At 34.2% G+C, this 24,211-nt stretch overlaps 1 protein-coding gene across 4 annotated transcripts in view; it reads right to left on the reverse strand.

Moving 5' to 3' along the window:
* Positions 1 to 24,211, reverse strand: part of TRPM7 (transient receptor potential cation channel subfamily M member 7) — a 120,948-nt gene that overhangs the window by 21,974 nt on the left and 74,763 nt on the right. For all 4 annotated transcript variants that reach the window (XM_067746824.1, XM_067746830.1, XM_067746819.1 and 1 more), the window contains 9 exons: positions 22,902 to 23,030; positions 21,147 to 21,425; positions 15,069 to 15,243; positions 12,593 to 12,719; positions 11,331 to 11,515; positions 10,187 to 10,319; positions 8,485 to 9,200; positions 6,407 to 6,474; positions 1,907 to 2,003 (listed from right to left, as the gene is read on the reverse strand). In XM_067746824.1, coding sequence (XP_067602925.1) covers positions 1,907 to 2,003; positions 6,407 to 6,474; positions 8,485 to 9,200; positions 10,187 to 10,319; positions 11,331 to 11,515; positions 12,593 to 12,719; positions 15,069 to 15,243; positions 21,147 to 21,425; positions 22,902 to 23,030 — 1,909 coding nt within the window. The remainder of the gene's footprint in view (positions 1 to 1,906; positions 2,004 to 6,406; positions 6,475 to 8,484; positions 9,201 to 10,186; positions 10,320 to 11,330; positions 11,516 to 12,592; positions 12,720 to 15,068; positions 15,244 to 21,146; positions 21,426 to 22,901; positions 23,031 to 24,211) is intronic.

The following is a 24,211-nucleotide window of genomic DNA, read 5'->3' on the forward strand; positions in this document are numbered from 1 at the left end:
TTTTTAAATTTAAGCTTGGAGATCTTTCAGTATCAGTACACAGAGGATTTCTCTATTCTACTTTGATATTATGCTGAACTTCATACAATGGATATACAATACTTTATTTAACCAAACTCCTATTGATGGACATTTGGCCTGATTTCAATCTCTTGCTGTAACAATGTTGCAATTAATAATCTTAAACATCATTTTACAGTAATGGAAAAAAAATAGTTCATCTTTCCCCCCATTTAAGATGCCACTTTTGTCACATTTTGCTTGTTTATGCTAAACAAACTTTAGAATTAAGCCTATTTTCCAAAAAAAGTGAGGATGTTAAATTTTAAATTAATTTAGAATTTACAACCTCATGATACAATAAAGGAAAACCTCAGAAAGAACAGTGAAGAGAAATCTTAGAACGAAAGAATGAACGGTGAAAGGAAATCTTAGAACATTCCAGGTATAGAGGGCAAAAAGAGCAGATTGAGATATATTAGGGGACTCTGGGCAAAAGTTTTTCAAGATGATGAAACTGAATATTTTGAAAAAATTTATTCAAAGAGCAGAGAATCCAGTGTTGATCTAACCAAAATCATGACATAACTACACTGGTGGGACAGGGTAAAGACATCTGTGCATGCATGTGGGCTAGGGAATAGAGAGGGGTGGGGACTGCGGTAGGGAAGAGCTCAATCCTTGTCTTCTTTAAGTGGGAGGTCAATAGATACTGCCTAAAACTGAAATACGAGGATATAAAATTACAGGCATCCTAACTTTAGAAATAATATCCATGTTATCCAAAAATAGTGAGTTTTATTTCTTCCCTCCTAACCCTTCTACCATTTATTTTTCTTCCTTTTCTTCTTTGGCTAAAATGTTAAATAGAATCCTTGTCTTGTTCTCCTTCTGAGGTGTTCAATATTTCACTATGAAGTATGGTATCCGTGGCAAGTTTTTGTTAGATACCCTTTATTCAGATTAAGGACACTCCATTCTATACTTACTTTGCTAGGAGTTTTAATCATGAATGGATGTTGAATTTCATCAAATTCAGCCTTTTCTGCAGCTATTAAGATAACCATATGATTTTCTTCTTTAATTTGTTACTATCATGCCTTATATTTTTGAATGTTAAACTAATTTGCACTCCTGGAATAAACCCAACTTGAAGAGAATAAAAGGAGAAATGATGGTGAGGGGAATAAGGAAGTACTGCTTTTCTTAAGGAACCTTATAAAGATTAAATGTACATAACTGAAAAGTTAGATAACAATAAATTTATACGCATATAACTATGATCCCAAAAAAGCATGATATGGAAACATCTCCAGATCATCCAACTTTTTAAATGAAAAATTAAAGGTGCAGGACAACATGTATGGTATGCTACCTTTTGTGTAAAAGATGAACAAGTAAAAAAGACTACTGTCACACATGACTACATAAGCATGAAACCAGAGAAAAAACAAAAATAACAGTGGTTACACATGGGGTTGGTGTGAGACTGAGACTGATTTTCAAAGTGCTTGTGTGTGTATTTTAATTTTGAACCAAATAAATGTATTAATTATTTTTAAAGGTTAAAGCAGAAAAATAAGTTGATGAAATGACTATACAGATTAAAATACAACCGATTCATTTGTAAAAAAGTCAGCATATTTGTAAAAAGTGAGTCTTTGCCTTTCATCTTTTAAGTCTAAACAATCTGTTGAAAAATATTAGAATATTCAGATTATGTATTATTCAAGGTTAAGAACAACAATGATGGACCAGAATCGTCATTTTCTTACTTCTGCAACATTCACTGCTCAAGCGTGTGACATACATAAAATACATTTAAAGTTTAATGATGTCCATAAAATACCTGTAAAGCTTAAATGAGTATATTTGTTAGCATAATTCATGAAGTCAAAATACTCACCTTGCTCTGAATGAAGAGGAACAGAAGTTTTGTGACACTCAGTAAATCCAGCATGAGAACTCACATGTTTCAGAGTGTTTTCAGAAGGAATATCATTCTGCATATTATACATATACACAATTTTAAAACAATTGAACTAAATTTCAAATCATTGCTCTAAGTAGTATAAGAGCCTCTGGATCTATTTAGCTCAATATGCTTTAATCTACCTGGATTCCAAGGGGTATATTACAAATTACAGTTATTTTCTTCAATGTCAATTTCAAAAACTGCCATCAAAACACCTTACTTGCTTATTGTTCATAAATCCATCTGAATGAGTTCTTTTTCATAGCAATACAAGTTCATTTAAAAAATTGGAGGAAAATAGGAAACTGTAGGGAAAATAATAAAACATTTATCAATTCACCTTAAAAAGAAAAAAACTATTTTACACTAAAATTGAAACAGCAATACTTTCTTCTTTGGAGAGTAAAAAAGTGGAGGGGAAATTTATTTTGGGGAGTTTTGGTAGCTTTCTTATTGCTTTGTATAAGCTATTTGTATAACAAAGATCTATCTGGTCATTATTTGTCAAATTTCAATTTTTTTCATATTTGTTTTATCTATGCTTTTATATTTTTAGGTACTCATCTCTTTTCATCCTTCCCTTAATATTTGTTCTAAAACCCCTCCTGGCTTTACTGACTTAATATTTCTATTTTCTTAAGTTTGTTTATACTTTGAATTTTTATATTTAAATCCAGAATTCATCTGAGCTTATGAAGCGATATGAAACAGACGTTTCCTAATTTCTACCCAGTTGTCCAATCTGTGTGTTTACTGACAAAGCATTCCTTTTCTCATCAATTTCTAATCCAACTCTTATTAAATTTGTATTTGTAGAAGGGTTATTTTGGAGTCACCAAAATGTTTCACTAAATATTCATGTTTCAATTATACCACTTGTATAGATATTTTAGAATCTAACAACTAATTCTCCCCCATTTTCTTCTTTTTACCTATTCGTTTTTCCAGATGAACTAACGAAATTCATTAAACTAATGCAGAAGATCTGATACCTTCACCCTGTTTTTTTTTTCAGCTATACACAGGTCATACTACTATGTAACTTTAAAATATTTCCAAACCTCTACCACCGCTCAGAAACAATGAGTTTTAAAATGTTACTACCACAATAAGCTATTACTTTCATTAAATAAATTTAACTTAAACGTCTCAAGAAAATTAAGTTTTTCTACCTTTGATGTTTCACATTCTTCACATTACAGCTGATTTATTGATATATAGCCAAGCAAAAAGTGCTAACCTTTTTCCTATTGTCACAAAGCAACTCTGATTTCCTTTCTGATTTTAGTTGTTCCTTTTGGAACCAGTTCTAGCTATTTCTTGATTGTTTTACTTAAGTATTTTCCTTCATATATACTCTTTGATACAATGACACATCAATTTCATAGAACCGTCTTTGATAGAAATTCTAGTGTGGGACTGATGAGTGGGCTCCAAGGTATTTGTAAAACTCTATACTTTAAAAGAAAAAAGTTTGTATATGTGCATTTGCCTGGGAAGGTGGTCTGTAGTTTTCATTAAATTTTCAAAGGGATGTATAACCCACAAATGTTCAAGAACTCAAAACCTCTAACCGTCATGAGCTAGAGCTCATTATTCTATTATTACAGTTCTTTTCCTCTAAGTAAAGTACTCACAGTTGTTAAATTTAAAACATAGCCACCACTTTTCTTCCCACTCACAGAAACTTGTTATTTCTTCTTGTTTTTACCAGGAAGTTATTTGCTCACTTAAAAATTTTCAGCATACTCCTGTTTTAAGTTCATTTAATAGGTTCATTGTTAAAAGGTGCAATCTGTGGGGAAACCCTAACATCTACCATTTACCATTAGGAAATGTCCATTCATTATAAATGATTTCCCACCATATATCAAGTGCTTCACAACAGCAAAATGCCCTCAGAGTGTCATCAAATTCCTTCAACTACTGTTGTGACACCTTGTTAAAGATACCTTAAAAGTTCAATGAAATATAAATTAGAGAATTAACAGCCTAAGTCAGGGTAACTATAACTACTATAACTAAGGATTGAGAAAAGTAGAGGCACTAAAAAAGTATTTAGGAAGCAAAACCAGGTAGACTTGGCTGTTGACTGGAAGGGTAGGATGCTGATGCTATTAACAGAGGTAGGAAATACAGGAGGAAAAGAAATATGTCTGCTGAGAAGGGAGATGACGGTGAATTTGAGGTTTTGACATGATGAGTTTAACAACTCTCAGAGTTCCAGCTAGTTAGCAGTTCTAACCTTTTACTGTGGTGTCATGTCAATTCTCTAAGTCATAATCACTCCAAAGATTTACTTTCTCCATATCCATTCCTAGCCCTCAGAATTTTCCTGGCTAAAATTGAAGTGTACAGGTTTAGAGTCAAACTTGGGGTCAAATGCCACTTAGGCACTAATGCCCCTATTACTAAGTTTTATTACTAACTGCTAAAAGGTATCAATAAATATCTCTAAAATTCTAGGATACCAAGTACTCAACTATAATATTTAAACATTTAAAAAATTACTTTCACTAATAAAAAGTGAACAAATATACTACCCAAATTATCACGTACATCTCTCTTGAACAACTAATTATACTATAAGGAAGGACTAAAATAAGAGGCATTGGGCTCTCTTACACTGACATAAATGGACTCTACAATTGAGTAATATAACATACTGGGTCCATATTTTTAATTAAAGGGTATCTGCATATAGGAGAAAGAGAGTGTGATAGAAATTTTATTAAACTTAAATAATTCCAAATTACAAAAAAACTCTATTAAAAGTTACGAAGGTCCATAAAAAACTTCATTTACTATAAAATCCACTTCAGTTAAAACCTGTTCAAGAAAAACCCCATATGGAATGTAGATATATCACGTCTACATTTTAAGAATTATAAAACCAACTCTGGTAGAGCTTTGTCAGTTCTTCTTTCTACTTATTACTTTTTCTCATTCATTTATTCTTCCCTTGTTTTTCATCATCATGTGTCAGCTAATGCTACCTAAATGCATTCAACCTATTTATTTAGTTCTCTTCTTCTCTGTAAGGCATCATATATAATGGAAAATTCAGATCGTTAGAAGTATGTCACAGAATTAAAATGGTTAGAATACATCATGCAAATTAGTCTTATGGTAAGTTTATCTTACCTACTTCCTCCATCTAAATGTATATGTATATTTTAAGTTAACTTTTTGACTCCCACAAGTACTAAAGAGACTTTACCTGATATTTACGCATCTTTGAATACTCCATAATCGTTATTTCTTACATCATTCTGATGGTCTTATTTGAGTTAAGAAATACAAACTTAAAGGCAAATATGGAAAGAAAGGGACCTCATGGAATCACTACATCTCAATTTCCATATAGTCACCAATTAAATCCAAAGTTAACAAAATCTAGTTAATAGACATTAAATTATTCACTTTCATACAATAATTCAATCAAAATATATGCTATTAAAAATACAAATGTTGGGGAATTCCTGGCGGTCCAGTGGTTAGGACTCTGTGCTTTTACTACCAAGGGCGCAGGTTCAATCCCTGGTCAGGGAACTAAGATCTTGCAAGCTGAGTGGCACGGCACCCCCCCCCCCCTCAAAAAAAGTCGGCATTTATATTATAAAAAATGCACTTGAGTCTACCTTTTAGATGTAGGGTAATAAGTAACATGTCCTGACAGCAATTTCACAATTAACTATAGATCATATGAGAAATAATCATTTATAAAAGCTTATATTATATCATTATCATTTCCTTGACTCTAGTTTTAGGAAAAACTTTATTGCCGTTATATTTATCACTTGATCATTTCTACAACTTAAGTTCTTAAGGGATGGAGAAGCTTAGCACTTTTCCAGGTCTTCCTAATTATCTCGATGTAGCTGTTATTACCCTTAAAGCTCAAATTAGTTATTGGTAATTTATGAAAGCAACAGTTGAAAATTTTCAGCCAGGAAACACACCTTTTTGCTAGTTGTTCTGTATACTTTAAAACTCATTTAACCAACATTTACTGAACAGCTTACACTTGCACGCGATACTGTAGTTACTGGCATATTCAGCTTTTTATTACTAGACCACAGGGTCCTTGAGAAGCAAGGTTATATTCTAATGAATTTTGGGGCCTGGGAAAGAGTTGAGTTCAATGAGTAGTCTGTGGAAACCATACAGGGAGAAGCATTTTTTAAGAGAAATATTAAATAGGTGATTTTTAACTTCAGTTAAAAAATGCAAGCTATTTGTACATTTTTTCATATTCTTCAACTGTTTCTTCTTTTTTTCAAATTATGTATAAGCTTCAAATATTTGGAACTCTCATGTTGATGATGGTTTCTGCTAACACTGTATTTTTCCTGAAAAATATGTTTAATTCTATTTTGAACTAAACTCCAAAATAGCAAAATAATCGCACTGCTATAAGGATTTACTTACGGATAATATTTCTTTTATCTTGTTTGACGTTTCTTTAAACCTCTGTAAATCCATGCTATCTCTGTGTCCTTAAAAAAGAAAAAAGAAAAGATTACAACAAAAAATACTTGTTTTTTTTAGTTCTATCAAAATAATGTCATTGCCTAGTCTATTCAAACAAGTGACGTATGTTGTCTTGTGAGTAGTTTTGATGGCTCTGAAGTTTCCTGTAGCTTTCCTGATAAATACTGAAAATAGGTATCAAAAAGCTGGAGAAGATGAGTAGTTCAAGTTTACAGTAACAGGATCCTAAAAGAATCCAACATGTGATATGAAGTAAACTGCTTGAAATTTAGAAGAGGGGGAGCAGTCATTTTTACTCTCAATAAAAAAAGCATTATATATAATTATTATACATATATACATATTACATATAAATATAGACATCAAACATATGGATATCTATATCTACATATCCATACCAGTGGCAATATATTAACAAACAGACTAAAATATGTTTTTAAAAAATAAATTGGGATAGATTTTATGTAGGAAAAGTTGTCTCTATAAACCCACAGTGAACTCACATAGCCTAGCAGTAGAGATCAGCAGGCTCAGTACCTAGATAATCCATGGGGTTGGCCCTAATGTGGAGAATTTTACATGGACATAACATTCTGTGAACCATCTCTATACATGTTCTGTGACTAGGTAAATTCCTAGGCTGGGAAGGCTCATATAAGTGTTAAAGACAAGGTTGGGAAGCCACCTGAAGGAAAAATTCTAACTTGAAGAGACAGAGGGCCTTCTTCAAACCTTGGAACATTCTGGTTATGTCCACGAACAACCCAAGTTGTTTTCTAAGAATTCTTTGTTAAATACTTTTATCTTTAATAATCTAAGAGGAAGGCTGTTAGAACACTATATTCTACAAATATTTGGGGCTTAGCTAGCTCTACAAAGCATTCCCTCTTCATCTTTTCCTTCCACGTGGCATAATGTCAACATTTAAATAACAAAACATCATCATTAAAAACAAAACAAATAAAACCTTAAACATACAAACCACAATATTACTTCTTTCTTTCTGCCTTCATTGCCAAGCTTTTGAGTCGCCCCCCCATCACTCTCCACATTCACTCCCATTTGTACTTTATTTCACTATAATCAGGCTTCTTCCTCTATCACTTCCTTCACTGAAACAGTTTTCACCAAGGTTATTAACATGTTATCATTGCCAAAATAAATATATTTTCAGTCCTTATTTTACTTGAGGTGAGGTATAAGAATGAATCATTCCTTTCTGAAATGATCTCTAGGTATATACTCTCTGGGTATATAAATGGGTTGACCATAAATACTCATTTTCCAAGTAGAGTCTTGGCTTTCCCTATTATCCTAATGTAAATATCAGTAACATACCCTTTCACTCTCAAAAGCGTACTGGCTTGGATGAAAAACTATATGGTCAGCCTATTTATAAAACACTGTTCTTTTCCAGTTACTTCTAGCCTCCCCTATACCTTTGTCTTGCAACACTTACACATCACTCAAATTCTTTCAACAAAAGTTGATCAAATTCAAGAGACTATGCTTAAATTCAAAAGACAGAGCCCAGGGCTTCCCTGGTGGCACAATGGTTGAGAGTCCGCCTGCCGATGCAGGGGACACGGGTTCGTGCCCCGGTCCGGGAAGATCCCACATGCCACAAAGTAGCTGGGCCCGTGAGCCATGGCCGCTGAGCCTGCGCATCCGGAGCCTGTGCTCCGCAACGGGAGAGGCCACAACAGTGAGAGGCCCGCATATTGGAGGAAAAAAAAAAAAAAAAAAGTCCAAATAAGTTTTCCATACAATTGTTATTATAGTAAGTTGCACCAAAGAGGTATGTGCTAATATAACTAGTATAGCCCAATTCAACCTACTTCCCCGACTTCTGACTCCTTAAAAAATTTTTAGAACTATACTCTATGAAAAGGTAATCCACTTGTCACACAAGTACATGATTTTATTAATTAGCAATTTATTTTTATTTCTAAGGTGATAATTATAATTAAAAAATAAATAATATTGATATACAAATATCAGTTTGCCAAACTTACCTACGAATGCGCCAAATTCTACATTATCTCCTTCTGCAGCTTTAGAACAAACAGTTTCTTGATCTTTGGTTATAGTTTCCAAGTGGCTTTTGCAACTTGGCTGGGATGGTGTACTAACAAAAAATTTGGTTGGTGGGGATGATAAATGTGGTATGCTATTAGACGAACTGCCTGATTTTTGATTTTTACTAAACATTTTTAAGGTTTCTACTCCATGTTGTCTCTGTCGCAGTTCTGGAGGAGAGACAGCACTTGGGAATAAGGCACCACAAGAGGAAGCAGCCTCTGGAAAATTGAATTCTTTTCTCTGGGGTATTACAGGTAAATCCTGACCTGATATGTTAAATTGGGAATCTTTTTCATCTTTCATAAAAATATTACAAAGAAAAGGATTATTACTTTCAAGACCACCTTGAGGAAGAGAGGAGCTAAGTGTATTTACAACACTGTGCTTTTTCCATACAGAAGGTCTTACAGGACCATCATCAATAAGGTTTTGAGCCAAATGTTTGGAAATGCTCAATTCTCGTGTGATTTCATTGTGAACTTTGCTAGCTTCTGAAGCTTTCTGGGCAGTGAGTGTTTTTAATGTATCTACAGTCAGGGCCGAAAGATCTTGCAAATGGCCAATTTGAGAATCTAATGATTGTAATGATCTTTTGATATAGTTGACACGATCTCCAACTTCTTTAATCTGAATGGACATCTGCTCCACTCTGTAAGGGAAACACAGGAGTTTTACAAATGTTAAAAATTAATGGTTTCGAAATATCCGCCTGCCAATGCAGGGAACATGGGTTCGATCCCTGGTCAGGTAACTAAGATCCCACGTGCTGTGGGGCAACTAAGCCCGCGTGCTGCAACTACTGAGCCCACAAGCTCTGGAGCCCACACACCATGACTAGAGAGCCCACGCACCATAACGACTGAGCCCACACACTCTTGAGTCCGCACGCCTCAACTAAGACCCAACGTGGCCAAAAATAAATAAATAAATAAATATTAAAAAAAAAGGATCAGGGCTTCCCTGGTGGCGCAGTGGTTGAGAGTCCGCCTGCCGATGGAGGGGACATAGGTTCGTGCCCCGGTCCGGGAAGATCCCACATGCCGCGGAGCCGGCTGGGCCCGTGAGCCATGGCCGCTGAGCCTGCGCGTCCAGAGCCTGTGCTCCGCAACGGGAGAGGCCACAGCAGTGAGAGGCCCACGTACCGCAAAAAAAAAAAAAAAAAAAAAGGATCAAGTGCTAATCCTATTATAATAAAAATATAAGATTTTAAAACACACTTTTGTACCATAGGCTATTTATTCCCCCATCAGAGTAACACAAAACTGTGTATTCAGCTACATACACATAAACTACTATTACCATTATTGTACCTACACAAATACCATATACTTTTAGAACGTAGCAAAACTAATGGAAAGAAACATGTTTTAAAATAATTAAGACAGTTTAACTTTTCTCCACCAACTCTTTTCTGCCCTCTGTAACAAGGGTCAAAAAACAGTTAAGAGACTGACTGACTGACTTACATGAAGTCTTAGAAGTTAAGAACTGAACTGTCTCACAATATATTATGTAAAACCATTACTAAACTTACTTGTTTGACAAGCATAAATTGAACAATGACCATGTGTAAGAGACATAACTAAGAGAACCCACTCTGACATAAAATCAGTTATAATTAAAGAGTTTCTGAACCTTTCAAAAGTGACACGAATTCTCTCTTCACTCCCAGAATGGAATTTGTCATCTTTTTCATTAAAATACATCTCAACACACTGCTCTTCAAAATCATGAAGTTTCTTTTGATCTTCTTCTGTTAAAAAAAGTTCTAAGGAGGGAAAAGAAAAAAAAAAATCAACAGAGACATCAAGATAAACTTTAGCTCATGAGTTTTATGTTATTTAGAGTTCATAAGGCTATGTAAATCATCAGCATTTTTTTTTCTTTTTACTGGTGTGTTTCTAAAGCCCTAAACAAGTATTTCTACTTCTTTCTTCACTCACAGTGTGATGTTGGAAGAATAGTTTCCAGTATTTCCTCCTTTTCGAATCTCCTTTTCCTATAAAATACCCTACCCCATCTATCTCTCACACCTCTCCTTCGCATACCCAGGTACAAGAATATAAGAACTGATTTGATAGAATAAAAAGCCACTGTAAAATTTTAGGCAGAGTTTATTATGTCTCACGTAGTATACAGAATGTACTAAAAGTGTTATTGTTTACACAGCAGTCAAAATGGTTTGTAGAATGGCAAGTGTTATGGTTTACACTAGCATTTTAACAAAACCGAATTGAGATGCCATACCAAAAAGGAAGTTTAATGCTAAATTTACTTTTATAGATAAACATATTGCACTTTAAATTCTTTTATGTTTAGGCAAATTCAACAAAAGCCTTTACAATAACATTAACCAGTTAAGTCTTCTGAATAAAATTAATACTTAGCTTTCAGGGACTTCCCTGGTGGCACAATGGTTAAGAATCTGTCTGCCAACGCAGGGGACACAGGTTCGAGCCCTGGTCTGGGAAGATCCCACATGCCGCGGAGCAACTAAGCCCGTGCGCCACAACTACTGGGCCTGCACTCTAGAGGCCGCATGCCGAGAGCCTGTGCTCCACAACAAGAGAAGCCACCACAATGAGAAGCCCGCGCACCGCAACGAAGAGTAGCCCCACTTCACCGCAACTAGAGAAAGCCTGCGTGCAGCAACGAAGACCCAACGCAGCCAAAGATAAATAAATAAATAAATAAATGTATTTAAAAAAAATACTTAGCTTTCAGTGTGATACTGATAAGTGATAAAATAAAAACATTTGCCTTAATATATTTTACTTACTTGGTCCATCCGAAGTCTTGTCTTTTTTTCTTCTTTTACATATGCAGCAAAACAGAGAAACTATATGGCTGAGAATGATAAGTGGTGGAGGCAGAACTGGTTTCTCATGATAAGCCATAATAAAATGATAACGTTGGTACTTCCATACAATATTGGAAATTGCCTTCACTTGTAAATACACATTGCTTGAATAACAAAGAATAAAAATAAACAAACTTAGCTAATCACATTTTAAAATTTTAAATACTAAAATTTTATTGTAATTCTACTCTAAACAAGGATTCAAAGGAGTACTCCACCATAAACAAGACTAAAAGGTAAATGCGAAACCGGAAAAAAACACATGCAACAGTATAAGGCAAAGTTTGATACTGCTGAGGGTCTTAATTATAAACTCCCAGAAAAATAGGCAGAAAATATGATTTTAAGCTTTTTAAATTACATATAAATGACAAAAACAGAAGAAAATATTCAATCTGAGTAGTAACAAAATAAGTGCAAATAAAAACAAGACTCTTATGTACTGTCAAATTAGCAACCATTAAAAAGATAATACCTACTGTTAGCAGAGATTTGGAGACACAAGGCCTATTTTGACTTAAATAGAAGAAGTCTGAAATATACATATATTGAATAGTTCTGCTTTTAGGAAAACACTCTAAGGAAATACATAAGGATTAATAAAAAATTTAACCACAATGTGGTTTTGGGGAACAAAAAATTATAAACAATCGAATGGAGCAATATAACATATTGGCTTAAAAATTACAGTCTATATCATGGAATATGAGGTAGTCATTAAAAAACTGGAGAGGGATATTTATTAATGTAGGATAATATTCATGTTTTGCTTAGTTAAAAACAGTATACAAAATATAAGAAAATTATTTTTAAAAAGAAAAAGTGGTTCATATATATAAAAAGGATGTATACCAAAATACTAAGAATGGGATTACTGAAGAATTTTCTATTTGCCTTTCTGTTTTGTATACTGCATGTGTATTCCCTGGCCACCTTGTAATAAATACAAAATAAAGATTAAATTTATAAAAGAACTGTATGTTGAAAGATAGAGTCTCAAATTTAGAATTAATTTGATTTTGAAAATGCATGCTTTCTTATTTGTAATTTTCAAAAATAATTTTTAGTAGTTTAAGCCTCAATAAAATCTTTATATACTTTAAATTTTGTATAGTTCCTTCAAAAAGAGAACTATATATTAAATGATCTCATTACAATAAGCAACCAAATAAAATTCTTACTTGAAAAATGCAATAAGAAGATTGACCATAATGATATACTGTACAAAGAGGTAGACTGCTTGAAGAAATGGAGTCAACCATGTCCCAGGACCACAGATTTCAGTGATAGTGGAATCCTTTGCACAAACTTGAGAAAGAAAAAAAAAAAAAATTAAAACAGTAATTTACCAGTTACTGCTTCTAGTCAATATTTGTGTACGTTTGTTTGAAGGAAGTTTTGATTATGTACATATCTGTTTCACAGATTCTAGCAAAAGCTTCTGGGCAGGCAGCCATACAAACACCAACTTAACAGTATTCCAAAAGAGAAGAATTTTGTGAAGGATGTGGGTACTATTCTACGACTCTACTCCATACAAGGAAGTATATATTTCTGTATTATGTCTACCCTCCAAGGTAGGGTTTAGCCAGAGGAGCATTAAGAAGAATAAAACTCCCAGATTCAGCCACACATTTCTATAAGAAAAATAACTGAACCAGAATAGAGTATGATAAACTCATAGTAAATCTACAAACATAATGATTACTGACTTTAGCTTATTATGCCACAAAGGAGGGTTGAAGGAATGGTTAAAGTGCCTCTTAAATATACAATGATTAGATTTGAATTCCTTGCATTTCATTGCCTCCATCTGGAATGTTTCTGAAGCCATAACACAGCTGAATTAAGGAAGGGAAGAGCTTTAATACCCACCAGAGTTACGAGGAATAAAGTAAAATAAATTCAAGTAGGGCAAGGATTTGAATTAAATAGTCTTGAATTAGTGACAAGTTTTATACAAATATTTATAATACACTTAGCACCTGGTGTTTTGTAAGCATTGAAAAAATATACATCATTGAAATTCTCATCATGGCTGTATCATTCCTTTCACATAAAATGGTTTTACGGGCAAACTGATGCATAAGGTCCTTTCACTCCTAAAAAAAAATTTTTTTTTTTTTTTTGCGGTACGCGGGCCTCTCACTGTTGTGGCCTCTCCCGTTGCAGAGCACAGGATCCAGAAGCGCAGGCTCAGCGGCCATGGCTCACGGGCGCAGCCGCTCTGCGGCATGTGGGATCTTCCCGGACCAGGGCACAAACCGTGTCCCCTGCATCAGCAGGCGGACTCTCAACCACTGCGCCACCAGGGAAGCCCCTAAAAAATTTTATGAATCTATTTCCACTCTATTCAGATTAGTTTGATGAAGCAAATACCCAAGAAAGAGAATGCAGGAGAGTAAAAAACTATATCCAATGCTGTATAACTAAACTAGAGCCACATAAGAAAAAGCAGACAATAAAAACCTGGAAATGACACTAAACAGGAAGCCATTAAACACAAAATTTTACCAGGCTGGTAAAAACCTCACTGTTTTAACCAACATCTCATAACAACTGATGCCTACTATGTGACCATCCCCTGATCTAATCACCTATAAATAGGTGGGTAAGGAGCAACACAGAATGGGGGTGATGGAGGAGTAAAGTAAGATGGGTGAGAGAGAGCAAGAGAGAACATGAGCAAACTAACAAAATAAAGATTCTATAACTCAATGTGAAGGTCAGAAGAACATCCTTGAAAGTTGGCAGTATCAACTATGTCCACAAGTTATCTAGCCTTTTTAACTAAAACAACAGAATAGCTTTATGAAGAGAATGTATTCAGAGTTGAATTTTACAATTCAAGAATATACAATCCGGGCTTCCCTGGTGGCGCAGTGGTTGAGAGTCCGCCTGCCGATGCAGGGGTCACGGGTTCGTGCCCCAGTCTGGGAAGATCCCACATGCCTCAGAGCAGCTGGGCCCATGAGCCATGGCCACTGAGCCTGCGTGTCCAGAGCCTGTGCTCTGCAACGGGAGAGGCCACAACAGTGAGAGGCCCGCATACCGCAAAAAAAAAAAAAAAAAAAAAAAAAGAGTATATACAATCCAACTAATCAGTGTAATTCCGTTACCCTTGCCCTGGACAGGTAGACTGAAGCCAATCTGAGCTAATGAGATTAAAAAATAGGTTCAATAGAAGGCATCTGGGAAAGGGACTTTTTCCCCTGAAGAGAACCAATGGAAAACAGTGTCTCTTTCCTCCTGTTGCTTGTGACAGAGTCTTACAATTGTAAAGGAAAACCTGTATGAATCAGACACTTATTATAGAGGACTGGGATGAAAAAGAATGTGTCCTTAGCATGAATTAACCAGTCCCAAAGACCACAGACCACTCTACCTCTGAACTTTCTGTTATGTGAGCTAATGTATGTCCTTATTGTGTAAGCCAGTTTAGGCCAGATTCCATTATTTGCAGCTAAAAAGAATTCTGAAATACTTTTTTTTCAATTAATTTTTGTTATGTTTCTTCTGGGATTAACTAATGTATCATGGGAGGACTTAGGCTAGTTAACAGTTTGATTTGTGAAAATTTGTAATATTACTATAATGCAATTTTGACTTTGAAATATGAAATAACCAAAAGATATATCTGTACACATAAATCCTTACCATCAATTTCATATGCATAAACTTCACCAAAAATCATCCAGTATGGATGAAAAACTATGTCTTTAGCAAGAGTCCAAGATGGTGCTTCGCGAGGATAAAGTATTGCCTTTCTGGGAACACCAAAACTAAGTAATACAAGAGCCATAATCACTACAATGTAGAACATATTGGCCACCTGTTAAAAAATGAACACTGTTAAAATACATGGGAATTTAAACACAAAGACAATTCTTCATCTTAAAAAACAGTTTCTAATGTTCCAACAGATAACTTGAATCTTTGAGTTTCTTTTTATTCCTAGCCATTAGCATTCAAGAAACCTCATCACTACATAAAACTTAACATCCAGGAAATTATGTAAAAACTGATCTGAACATCAGGTAAGTCATAGGCATCTTCTACATAATGAACCATATCACAGGCTCAAACTGGAGTCTGCCTATCTCATGTCCATGAAGATTTTAAAGAAGTAAAGACATAAGGGGCAGATTCAGGGAACCAATTTCCATGAGAGTTCTTTCCTAAAACTGTTCTGTTCTTATACAGGAGGTGCAGACTATCTTTTCTACCTTCCTTTGATAGTCTCTTTTGCCCACTTCACAAAAGAAAGGCATTCTTCTCACCCATCGTGAACCCTACCATGGTGCCTTGTCTCCTGGGCTGTGAAAACCTCCTAGGAGGTAAATAAAACAACAAACTGAATTATCAGTATGGGTGTTGAAAAAATTAGTGATACACGTATCTGGTTAACAAATTCTTTTGCAAGTCACGTAGTTTGCAATTCTTTAATTTCAACAAAATTGAAAAAGAGCCTAACTGAACTATCACATAATAAACCATTAAAAAACAATTTTTATTACTAAATCACAATGTGAATTTTGACATCATCACTCAGGAATTCAAAGAATTAAGTGAAATGCTATAATGAAACTTCAATTTCTATCCACTTATTTATGTGTACAAGTGTTCAGCACTTACATCTAAGAAAGTGAATGTAGTGTCACTCTGGTAATATGTAATAATATTCATCCACAAATAATAATCTAAGGGGAAAATCCCATGGAGATCAAGAGACTACATTTACAATAAATCTGTACTTTAATCTACTATGAACTAACAATAATTGCAGTAATAAATCTATCTAAAAGAAATTACTAAGACATTTTCATATGTTTTGAACAAGTATATAGTGAGAGTAGAAATGGAAGGCAGGACTGTGAAAAGTAAAGAGGACAGTAAGTCTACACTAGATGGAGAAATTATAAAATATTTATTTATAAATAATCATTTAGTCTTGATCCTTTACCTTTAAAATTGTTAGATCTGCCAATAAATTTTTTTAAAATTAAGTTAGAGTTGAGTCCCTGTGACTTACAATAAAAAAATCCCATACACCGCCCAAGATTCAGTTTTTTTCTTTGTAAAATGGTTAAATAATGCCTTATTTGACCACTTAAGAGAACTACTAAAAGAATATATGTTTTCAATAAACAAAATCTTGGGATAAAAGATTTTTAAAGGCAAATAATTCATCAAAACATTACTTGCGGCATTTGCTGTAATTTGGAATCCAAATTAAATAAAGAAAAAGCCCAACTCAAAAGTTCAAATCAAAACCCAAACCTGAAATATTCTAAATTTATTCAAGGTCTGTTGGCTGATGATTCAGAGTTCTCTGGATTTCATACCTTTCGCATAAAGCCTATTTGACAATCTTCCTTATATTTGATCTAAATTTAACTAATTAAAATATCTGAATATTCCATTTCTTATATCTAAAATGAGGGTTCCTAGCTTGAATGTATAGGTATATGGAGTGAGTAGGACGAGTTCAGCATTTACCATGTAATTTTCATCAGTCTGATCTCTATTAAAGATGTCAAATGTGAAGATTTCTTCTACTTTAATCTTTCATATCTTTATGAAAGATATGAAGCTGTTTTCTCTGATTAGAAATTCCCTGCTCAGGAAAAATTCCTACCTATTTTCTAAACTTTTTTCAAATACCATGTTCCTTGTGAAAGCTTTGTCTTCACAAAACAGCTTATCATATCTTTCTCTATCTGCTCACATGCTTGTCTTATATACTAGACTGTGAATTCCATGAGGATCTGGACCACGTCTTATTCATCTTTGTAGTCTCAGCTTAGTATAATGCATAACATAACAAATACCCAATGATTAAAAAATGTTAAGTTACTCTAGGAATTTACTACATACTATAAAATCATCTCCTTTATTCATTAAAGCTATACTTTAATGAAGGATTTCTTATACTTTGCAGCATCTACTTTAAGCAGATAATTAGAACATTAACCATCTGAGAGTAATGAAGGAGGTAGAAAGGGAAGATGGCACTAGGAGAAAAGAGATAATGATATGATAAATAAATGGTTGACAAGGGGAAAGACATAATCCTGGTGGAGGGTGGTTCTAAAGAAGATCAAAGGTAAAGAAGAAAATGAAATATATATTTCAGCTCCCTATAATTGGGATGGGAGAACCGGTGGGAGTGTTGGGAGTACATTAGAGGTAAGATTCAGATGGAAATCCAGACAGCTCCACTCTCTCTTGGCTTCCTTACTTTTCCCATCTCCATCTGTTATTAAGATTGTTCACTTTTATACTTCCTGCACCTTCCATTTACTGTATATCACCATTAAATTAACCCAATAACACTAAGTCACTAAATAATCTGGTAGACAATGAGAGCTAGAGTGGTTTTTTGCCCTAAAACTTTAGGCTAAAACCAGTTCCTCCCCCAAAACCTTAACTCCCCTAACTTTTCCTGGAAATATCACTACTTCATGAAAGAATGCAAAATGGATAATAAGTACTTCTTTGATGTGACAAATAATAAACCAGTAATTCTTAACTGGGGAGAGTAGGATACACTCTCCTAGAGGGAAAATGTGTAGTGCGGAAAATCAAGTATAATAATGAAACTCTGTATTCAAAAAATGTAAAAATTTTGTCTTCATGATGCAAAGCAATGCTGATAATCCTGTGAGCTAGTGGGGTTACTTAAAAGATAAATTTAATCTAGAAGACCAATTTTAAAAAGAACTGAGAAACAGCATACACATAATGAGCCCATTTCGATAAAACTATTATATACATTTATTCGTGTGAAGTTTGACACAAATAAACACACGTATTCATATATATGTCTTGAAGGATGGAAAGGTATACATCAAACTGTTAATATTGGATGTCTCTGGAGGGTAGTTTGTCTGCACTTGCTAAAATTTTCTGCAATGAATAGTAATTTTAGAATAAGGAAAGAAAAGTTACGTTCACAAAAGCAACAGAAGCATAATAGAGTTTGCCTTTTTCAACTTAAAACCGGAAGTAATTTATGGCAGGAGTAGGCCCAAATTTATGGCAGGAGTAGGCCCAGTACATTTTAGATTTTTTCAGCTCAGTGCATAAAATACTGCACATTAAACCTGACATCTGTATTTTAAAAACAAAACCTGCCAGTTGGTTAAGCCTATGGGAAAGAGCAAAATATTGGGCATATTATATCAGGAAAAGATTAGATGTTCTGGATATAAATTTTAAAAACAGTCTGGGTCAGTAAAGATAGGAGGAAAGAGATACCTAAAGATATAAACCACTGACGGTATTTGTTTAGTTAGCATTATCTTGCAAAGTGCATTAATAAGGGACAAGATTAGTGTGGTGGGCTGGAACTGAGCATGAGGAACCCTTGTGAGACTTCTTCAGACTGCCCCACTGGTTGAAAATCATCATAATGAACAATCTGACTAGCTGCTTTCAATATCCATACACTGAAAAGTCACTCCAAGATGATAAGGAAAGACAGAGAAATGTCAACCTACTTCTTTTATGGTAAAGAAAAATCAAAAATTGGCGGGAAAACTCTTCAATGGTTTCCCCTATATTTTTCTTCTCTAAAGTCCTAGTTTTCAATGTTCTATATACTCCAAGCTACTACGCCCTGTCTAACCAATTTGCTAACAAACTATACCTCATCACAAAAAAATTTCCAGTCAGTCTGTTCCTTTTTACTCCCATCTCTCTCAAGCTTTCGAAGAATGGCTCAGATTCCACTGCTTTAACAAAAACCTCCACAAATTTCTCTCTTTCCATGAATCCCTATATCCCCTACTCATTAACTTAATCAATAAACCACATTGATAGTTTTACTAATATCTCATATAATTTCCTAAAATACTTTATGTAGGATAGGCTCCTCAAGCTAGATTATGTAACTGTTAAAAATAACTAGAGGACTGATAAAGTCAAAAAAGAGAAATGTGGTTTCACAAAGTTCAGGGACAATATCCTAATAACCAATCTGCACTGTCTTGCGTAACAGTGAAAATATAATAAACATTAAAAACTACTTGGTGAACAATTACAGTTTTTTAATTTATAATCTGCTGCTAAGGATATAAAAATAAGAGAAAAAAATCTTAACTACCAACCTATGAAAATACAATTAATGTTCAGTATTTTTATGTTGTTTTTTTCCTACTTGAAATGGCTTATCCACCCAACGAACAAATATTTACTAAGGAGGAATCTACTAAAGTGATAAGTATTGAGATACTAGAGATATAAAGGTGACCAACACCAGACAAGGTTTCTACTCCAAGGAATTTAAAGTCTAGAGGAGAATATAAATAATACAATAAGAATGTAGTTTAAAATACAGTTAGACACAGATAAATATTCTGAAGGGAAAAACATGGGTCCCATAAAATTATACAGCAAATAAACTTGATCTAGTTGAAAAAGATCAAAAAAGCTTCCCTGAAAAAAAACATGCTGAAGCCAAGATCTGGAGGACAAAACTAAGTTAATTAATGAAAAAAGCTAAGGATATGAGTGTAGATGAGGGTGATCATTTTACACAGAAAGAACATGAGCTATTCTTGGTTCTCTGATAGGGGCTGTGTTAAAGGAAAAAGATAAAGGTTTGTGTGACTAGAACACAAATAAGATGTCAAAAATGGTAAGAGGTGAGACTTAAGAAAGCAAGGAAGATGTTACTACTGGAGGAAACTAGGTAAAGAGTACACAGAATCGTTCTGTATTATTTCTTACAACTGCATGTTAATCTGTAACTATCTCAAAATTTAAAGGGAGGGAGGGACAGAAGAAGGGAAGGAGGGAGGAAGAAAGGAAGGAAAGCAACAGTCAAATTGGACAAGGCTTATGGGTTTCATTATTAAGTACACTGATTTCTAGCAGTAATGCAAAATCATTAAAAGATGTTTTTAAGAAGGAGAACTGACATATACAGATTTGCATTTTGAAATATTACTCTGGCTATAATATAGATTGAAGACAGGCCAGAGTGCTTGTGAGTAAACAGATTACTATACTACTGCCAGTGCCAGATGATGACAGATTGGGTTTAGGGTAGTGGCAGTAAAGATGAAAAGAAACTCATAGATTGGAGCTGGCAAGTTCATATTTTTCAAATAGCCCTAGCAAGTAACATTTAAAAATTAAAGTATTTCAAGAGAAAACAAATAAAATAAGGTATCCTAACTTTATCCCCTCAAATATTTTCTTCAAAAGTTAATATCCTGGGCTTTCCTGGTGGCACAGTGGCTAAGAATCCACCTGCCAATGCAGGGGACACAGGTTCGAGCCCTGGTCCGGGAAGATCCCACATGACATGGAGCAACGAAGCCTGTGAGCGACAACTACTAAGCCTGCACTCTAGAGCCCGTAAGCCACAATCACTGAGCCCACATGCCACAACTACTGAAGCCCATGCACCTAGAGTCCATGCTCTGCAACAAGAGAAGCCACCGCAATGAGAAGTCCGCACATCACAACAAAGGGTAGCCCCCGCTCACTGCAACTAGAGAAAGACCACGGGCAGCAACAAAGACCCAACTCAGCCAAAAACAAATAAATAAATAAATTTTTAAAAAAGCTAATATCCTTAGGAATGGGTCTATTTGCAATATGAGGCAAATAAACATGAACTATCATTCTCTGGTTCAAGTAAAACTATATTAATAACATATTTTTATGATTTTAAGAAAAAATATCAATAAACCCATGAGTATTGTCAGACACCTCTCAACTTACCATTTTTCCAATCATCATTACATAAGGTCCTGCCTGTTGATTTACAGCTAGAAAATCTAGCAAACGCACATACCAAAATATTATGTTAAGACAGTAAATTAATCTTCCAGCCACAAAAACATGATTATCATATGCATTCTCAAAGTTCCATTTTGCTCCAAATCTTAGTCCAAATCCAATGAAGAAAGAAATTACGGCAATTGTATCACTGATATTGAAGTAATCACTAAACCACACTTTAATCTTCTGGCTTATTTTTCCAGCTTCAGACATAAAGATCTACAGGTTTAAAAAAAAAAAAAAAAAAAAGGTTTCATCACTTTCTTCCTATTAAAACATATACCAGAATTCAATTATACTGTCAGAGCAGAATTTTATATATCATTTAATATTTCAAAGTATTTTGACTGTCTTGGCATTTGATCACCAAAACAATTCAATAAGATATCAAAGGCAGATACTTCTTATCCTCATTCTCTATACATAGGGGAAAAAAAGGTAAAAAAAAGACCCACAAATAAATGACCTGCTCAACCAAGGTCATCCAACTAAGACACTGAAAATCCTGGATTAGAACACAATTCTCTAGACTTGGAATGTGAGATACCTATCAAAAGTTGTTTTATTTTTCACTGAAACAACACTAGGATATCCAGGTAGGATCTTCCAAAGGTGCCTTATTTGCAGAAAGTAAACAACTCAATGGTTTAAGTAGCTATACTTAGCTCTTTAATATAAAAAATATTTTAAATTTTTTGTGGGGAATGGTAATACATTTAGAGCTTCAAAATCATAGTGTATCAAAAGTAAATACTGAAAAGTCTCCCTTCCACTCTTCAACCCAGCCAACTAATTCTCCTTCCCACTAGAGGCAATCACTTTTATTACTATCTAATAAATCCTTGCAGAACTGTTTTATGAATAAAAAAATTATATGCAACTTGCTTTCACAATTTAACAACTTAATTTCTTCAAACATGTTAGTAAAACAACAGATTTCATAAACATATGGGCTGTGGCACTCAAAGGCATTTAAAATGCATAAGCTATTAAATTCCTATTATACCTAAGTGGGAGGGAAGTAAAATGCCTTCTATTTTTGCAAGTTCATGTACTCTCTAAATGTAGAGACATGAAATAATTCATATGTATTTAAATAACTGTGTTATAAAACAACATTTATATAGGTACTAGATTAAACAGAAAGTATAGAACTTTTTTAAAAACGTTTTTTTCCAAAATCAGGATATTAGAAAATTTACAATTTTAAACTGAAAACTCTGATAGACATAGGGATCTAAATCTAAATGATAATTCAATGGGCAATACAGTACACTTTAGAGCAGTACAACCTAAGAGCAAAGTAAGAATATACTTATAATTTATCTACCTTATTGGCTATATGTATATTTAATACTTTTTGAGAATGGCAAAGAACACAAATATGAATGTTGAGGAAGTAAGACAAAAACAAATCTATTTTTTGAGACAAATCATTATCTTTGTAATTGTGACAAAGTTAACCACACAATCTCTATTCTTTGGCCATCACTTTTAGAACAGCAAAACCAAACAATCTATATACTTCAATAACATCACCTACTGGGTGATATAGGTGGGTATATGAATATACTCACCTACATCATGGTTATGTGTGTGGGTATGAATAACATATACCCACACACATAACCAAAACAAAACGTAACACCCTCCATATATACACTAAGTTATTGGTAGGAAAAACTAAAGACATACCTCACGGACTTTCTCAATAGCATAGGTAAAAATATAAGCAATAACAATCCATTCTTGAACTGAAGGTAATTGTTCCATTTGTACAAGAACGACAAATGTATAAAGCATCAGAAATCCTAAGTATGCCAACTAATAAAAAAAGAAAATACAAGATATGAATAAAATTTATTATAAAATACAATTTCCTATGAAAATTTCCAAGCATACACAAAAAAAGAGACGAAATGAGCCCCTGTGAAGTATCTCCCAGCTTCAATCATTAAAAAAGTTTCGGAAGTAACTCTTCTTCCATGCAGACATTTCATTTATCAATCAACCATTTATAAATGGTCCCCAGGGTAAAAGTGTGTTATTCTAGGCTTTAGTTGACTTTTTAGTACTTCTCATAGGAAGAATTTTATAATACCAGGTTTATGTTCTCAGTATAGTCCACATAATTCCACTTAACTTATATTATACCTCAAGTATCATACTATAGAACTTCATCACCATCAAGAAACACATAATATGTGGCTCCTCCTTCCCCCAACCAAGTAGTGTTCCTAAGAAAGACAACTGGTATTGGATTAGCCAAACAGTTCCTTTGGTTTTTAAGTAAAAATAAAAGACACATTTTTCATTTTCACCAAGAACTTTATTGAACAACGTAGTCACCCTTTTGTTCTACTACCTTCTGCCATTTTTCAGGCAACTTCATAATTCCATCTTCCCAAAATTTTTGTATTTTTGAGCAAAGAACTGTTCCAGATGCCTTTTACAGTCTCCCAGGGAATGGACATTTTTTCCATTAAGAGAAGTTTGCAAAGGCCAAAATAAATGGAAATCTGAATGTGCATGTCTGGTGAATACGACGGATGAATGAGAACTACTCAGCCAAGCCATAAGAGTTCTTGCCTGGTCATCAAAGAAACATGTGGTCTTGTGGTATCCTGATGGAAGATTATGCATTTTCTGTTGACTAATTCCAGAAGCTTTTCATTGAGTGCTGCTTTCAGTTGGTCTAACTGGGAGCAGTACTTGTTGGAATTAATTGTTTGGTTTTCTGTAAGGAGCCCATAATAGAGGACTCCCTTCCAATCCCACCATATACACAACATCGCCTTCTCTGGATGAAGACCAGCCTTTGGTGTGGTTGGTGGTGGTTCATTTCACTTGCCCCATGATCTTTTCCAGTCCACATTATTGTACAGTATCCAGTTTTCATTGCCTGTCACATTTTAAAAACGGAATATTTTCGTTACATTTAAGTAGGGAATCGCATGCAGAAATACGGTCAAGAAGATTTTTTCCACTTATGTGGAATCCAAACA

The sequence above is a fragment of the Pseudorca crassidens genome, chromosome 1, assembly GCF_039906515.1.
Source record: "Pseudorca crassidens isolate mPseCra1 chromosome 1, mPseCra1.hap1, whole genome shotgun sequence".
Classification (NCBI taxonomy): Eukaryota; Metazoa; Chordata; class Mammalia; order Artiodactyla; family Delphinidae; genus Pseudorca; species Pseudorca crassidens.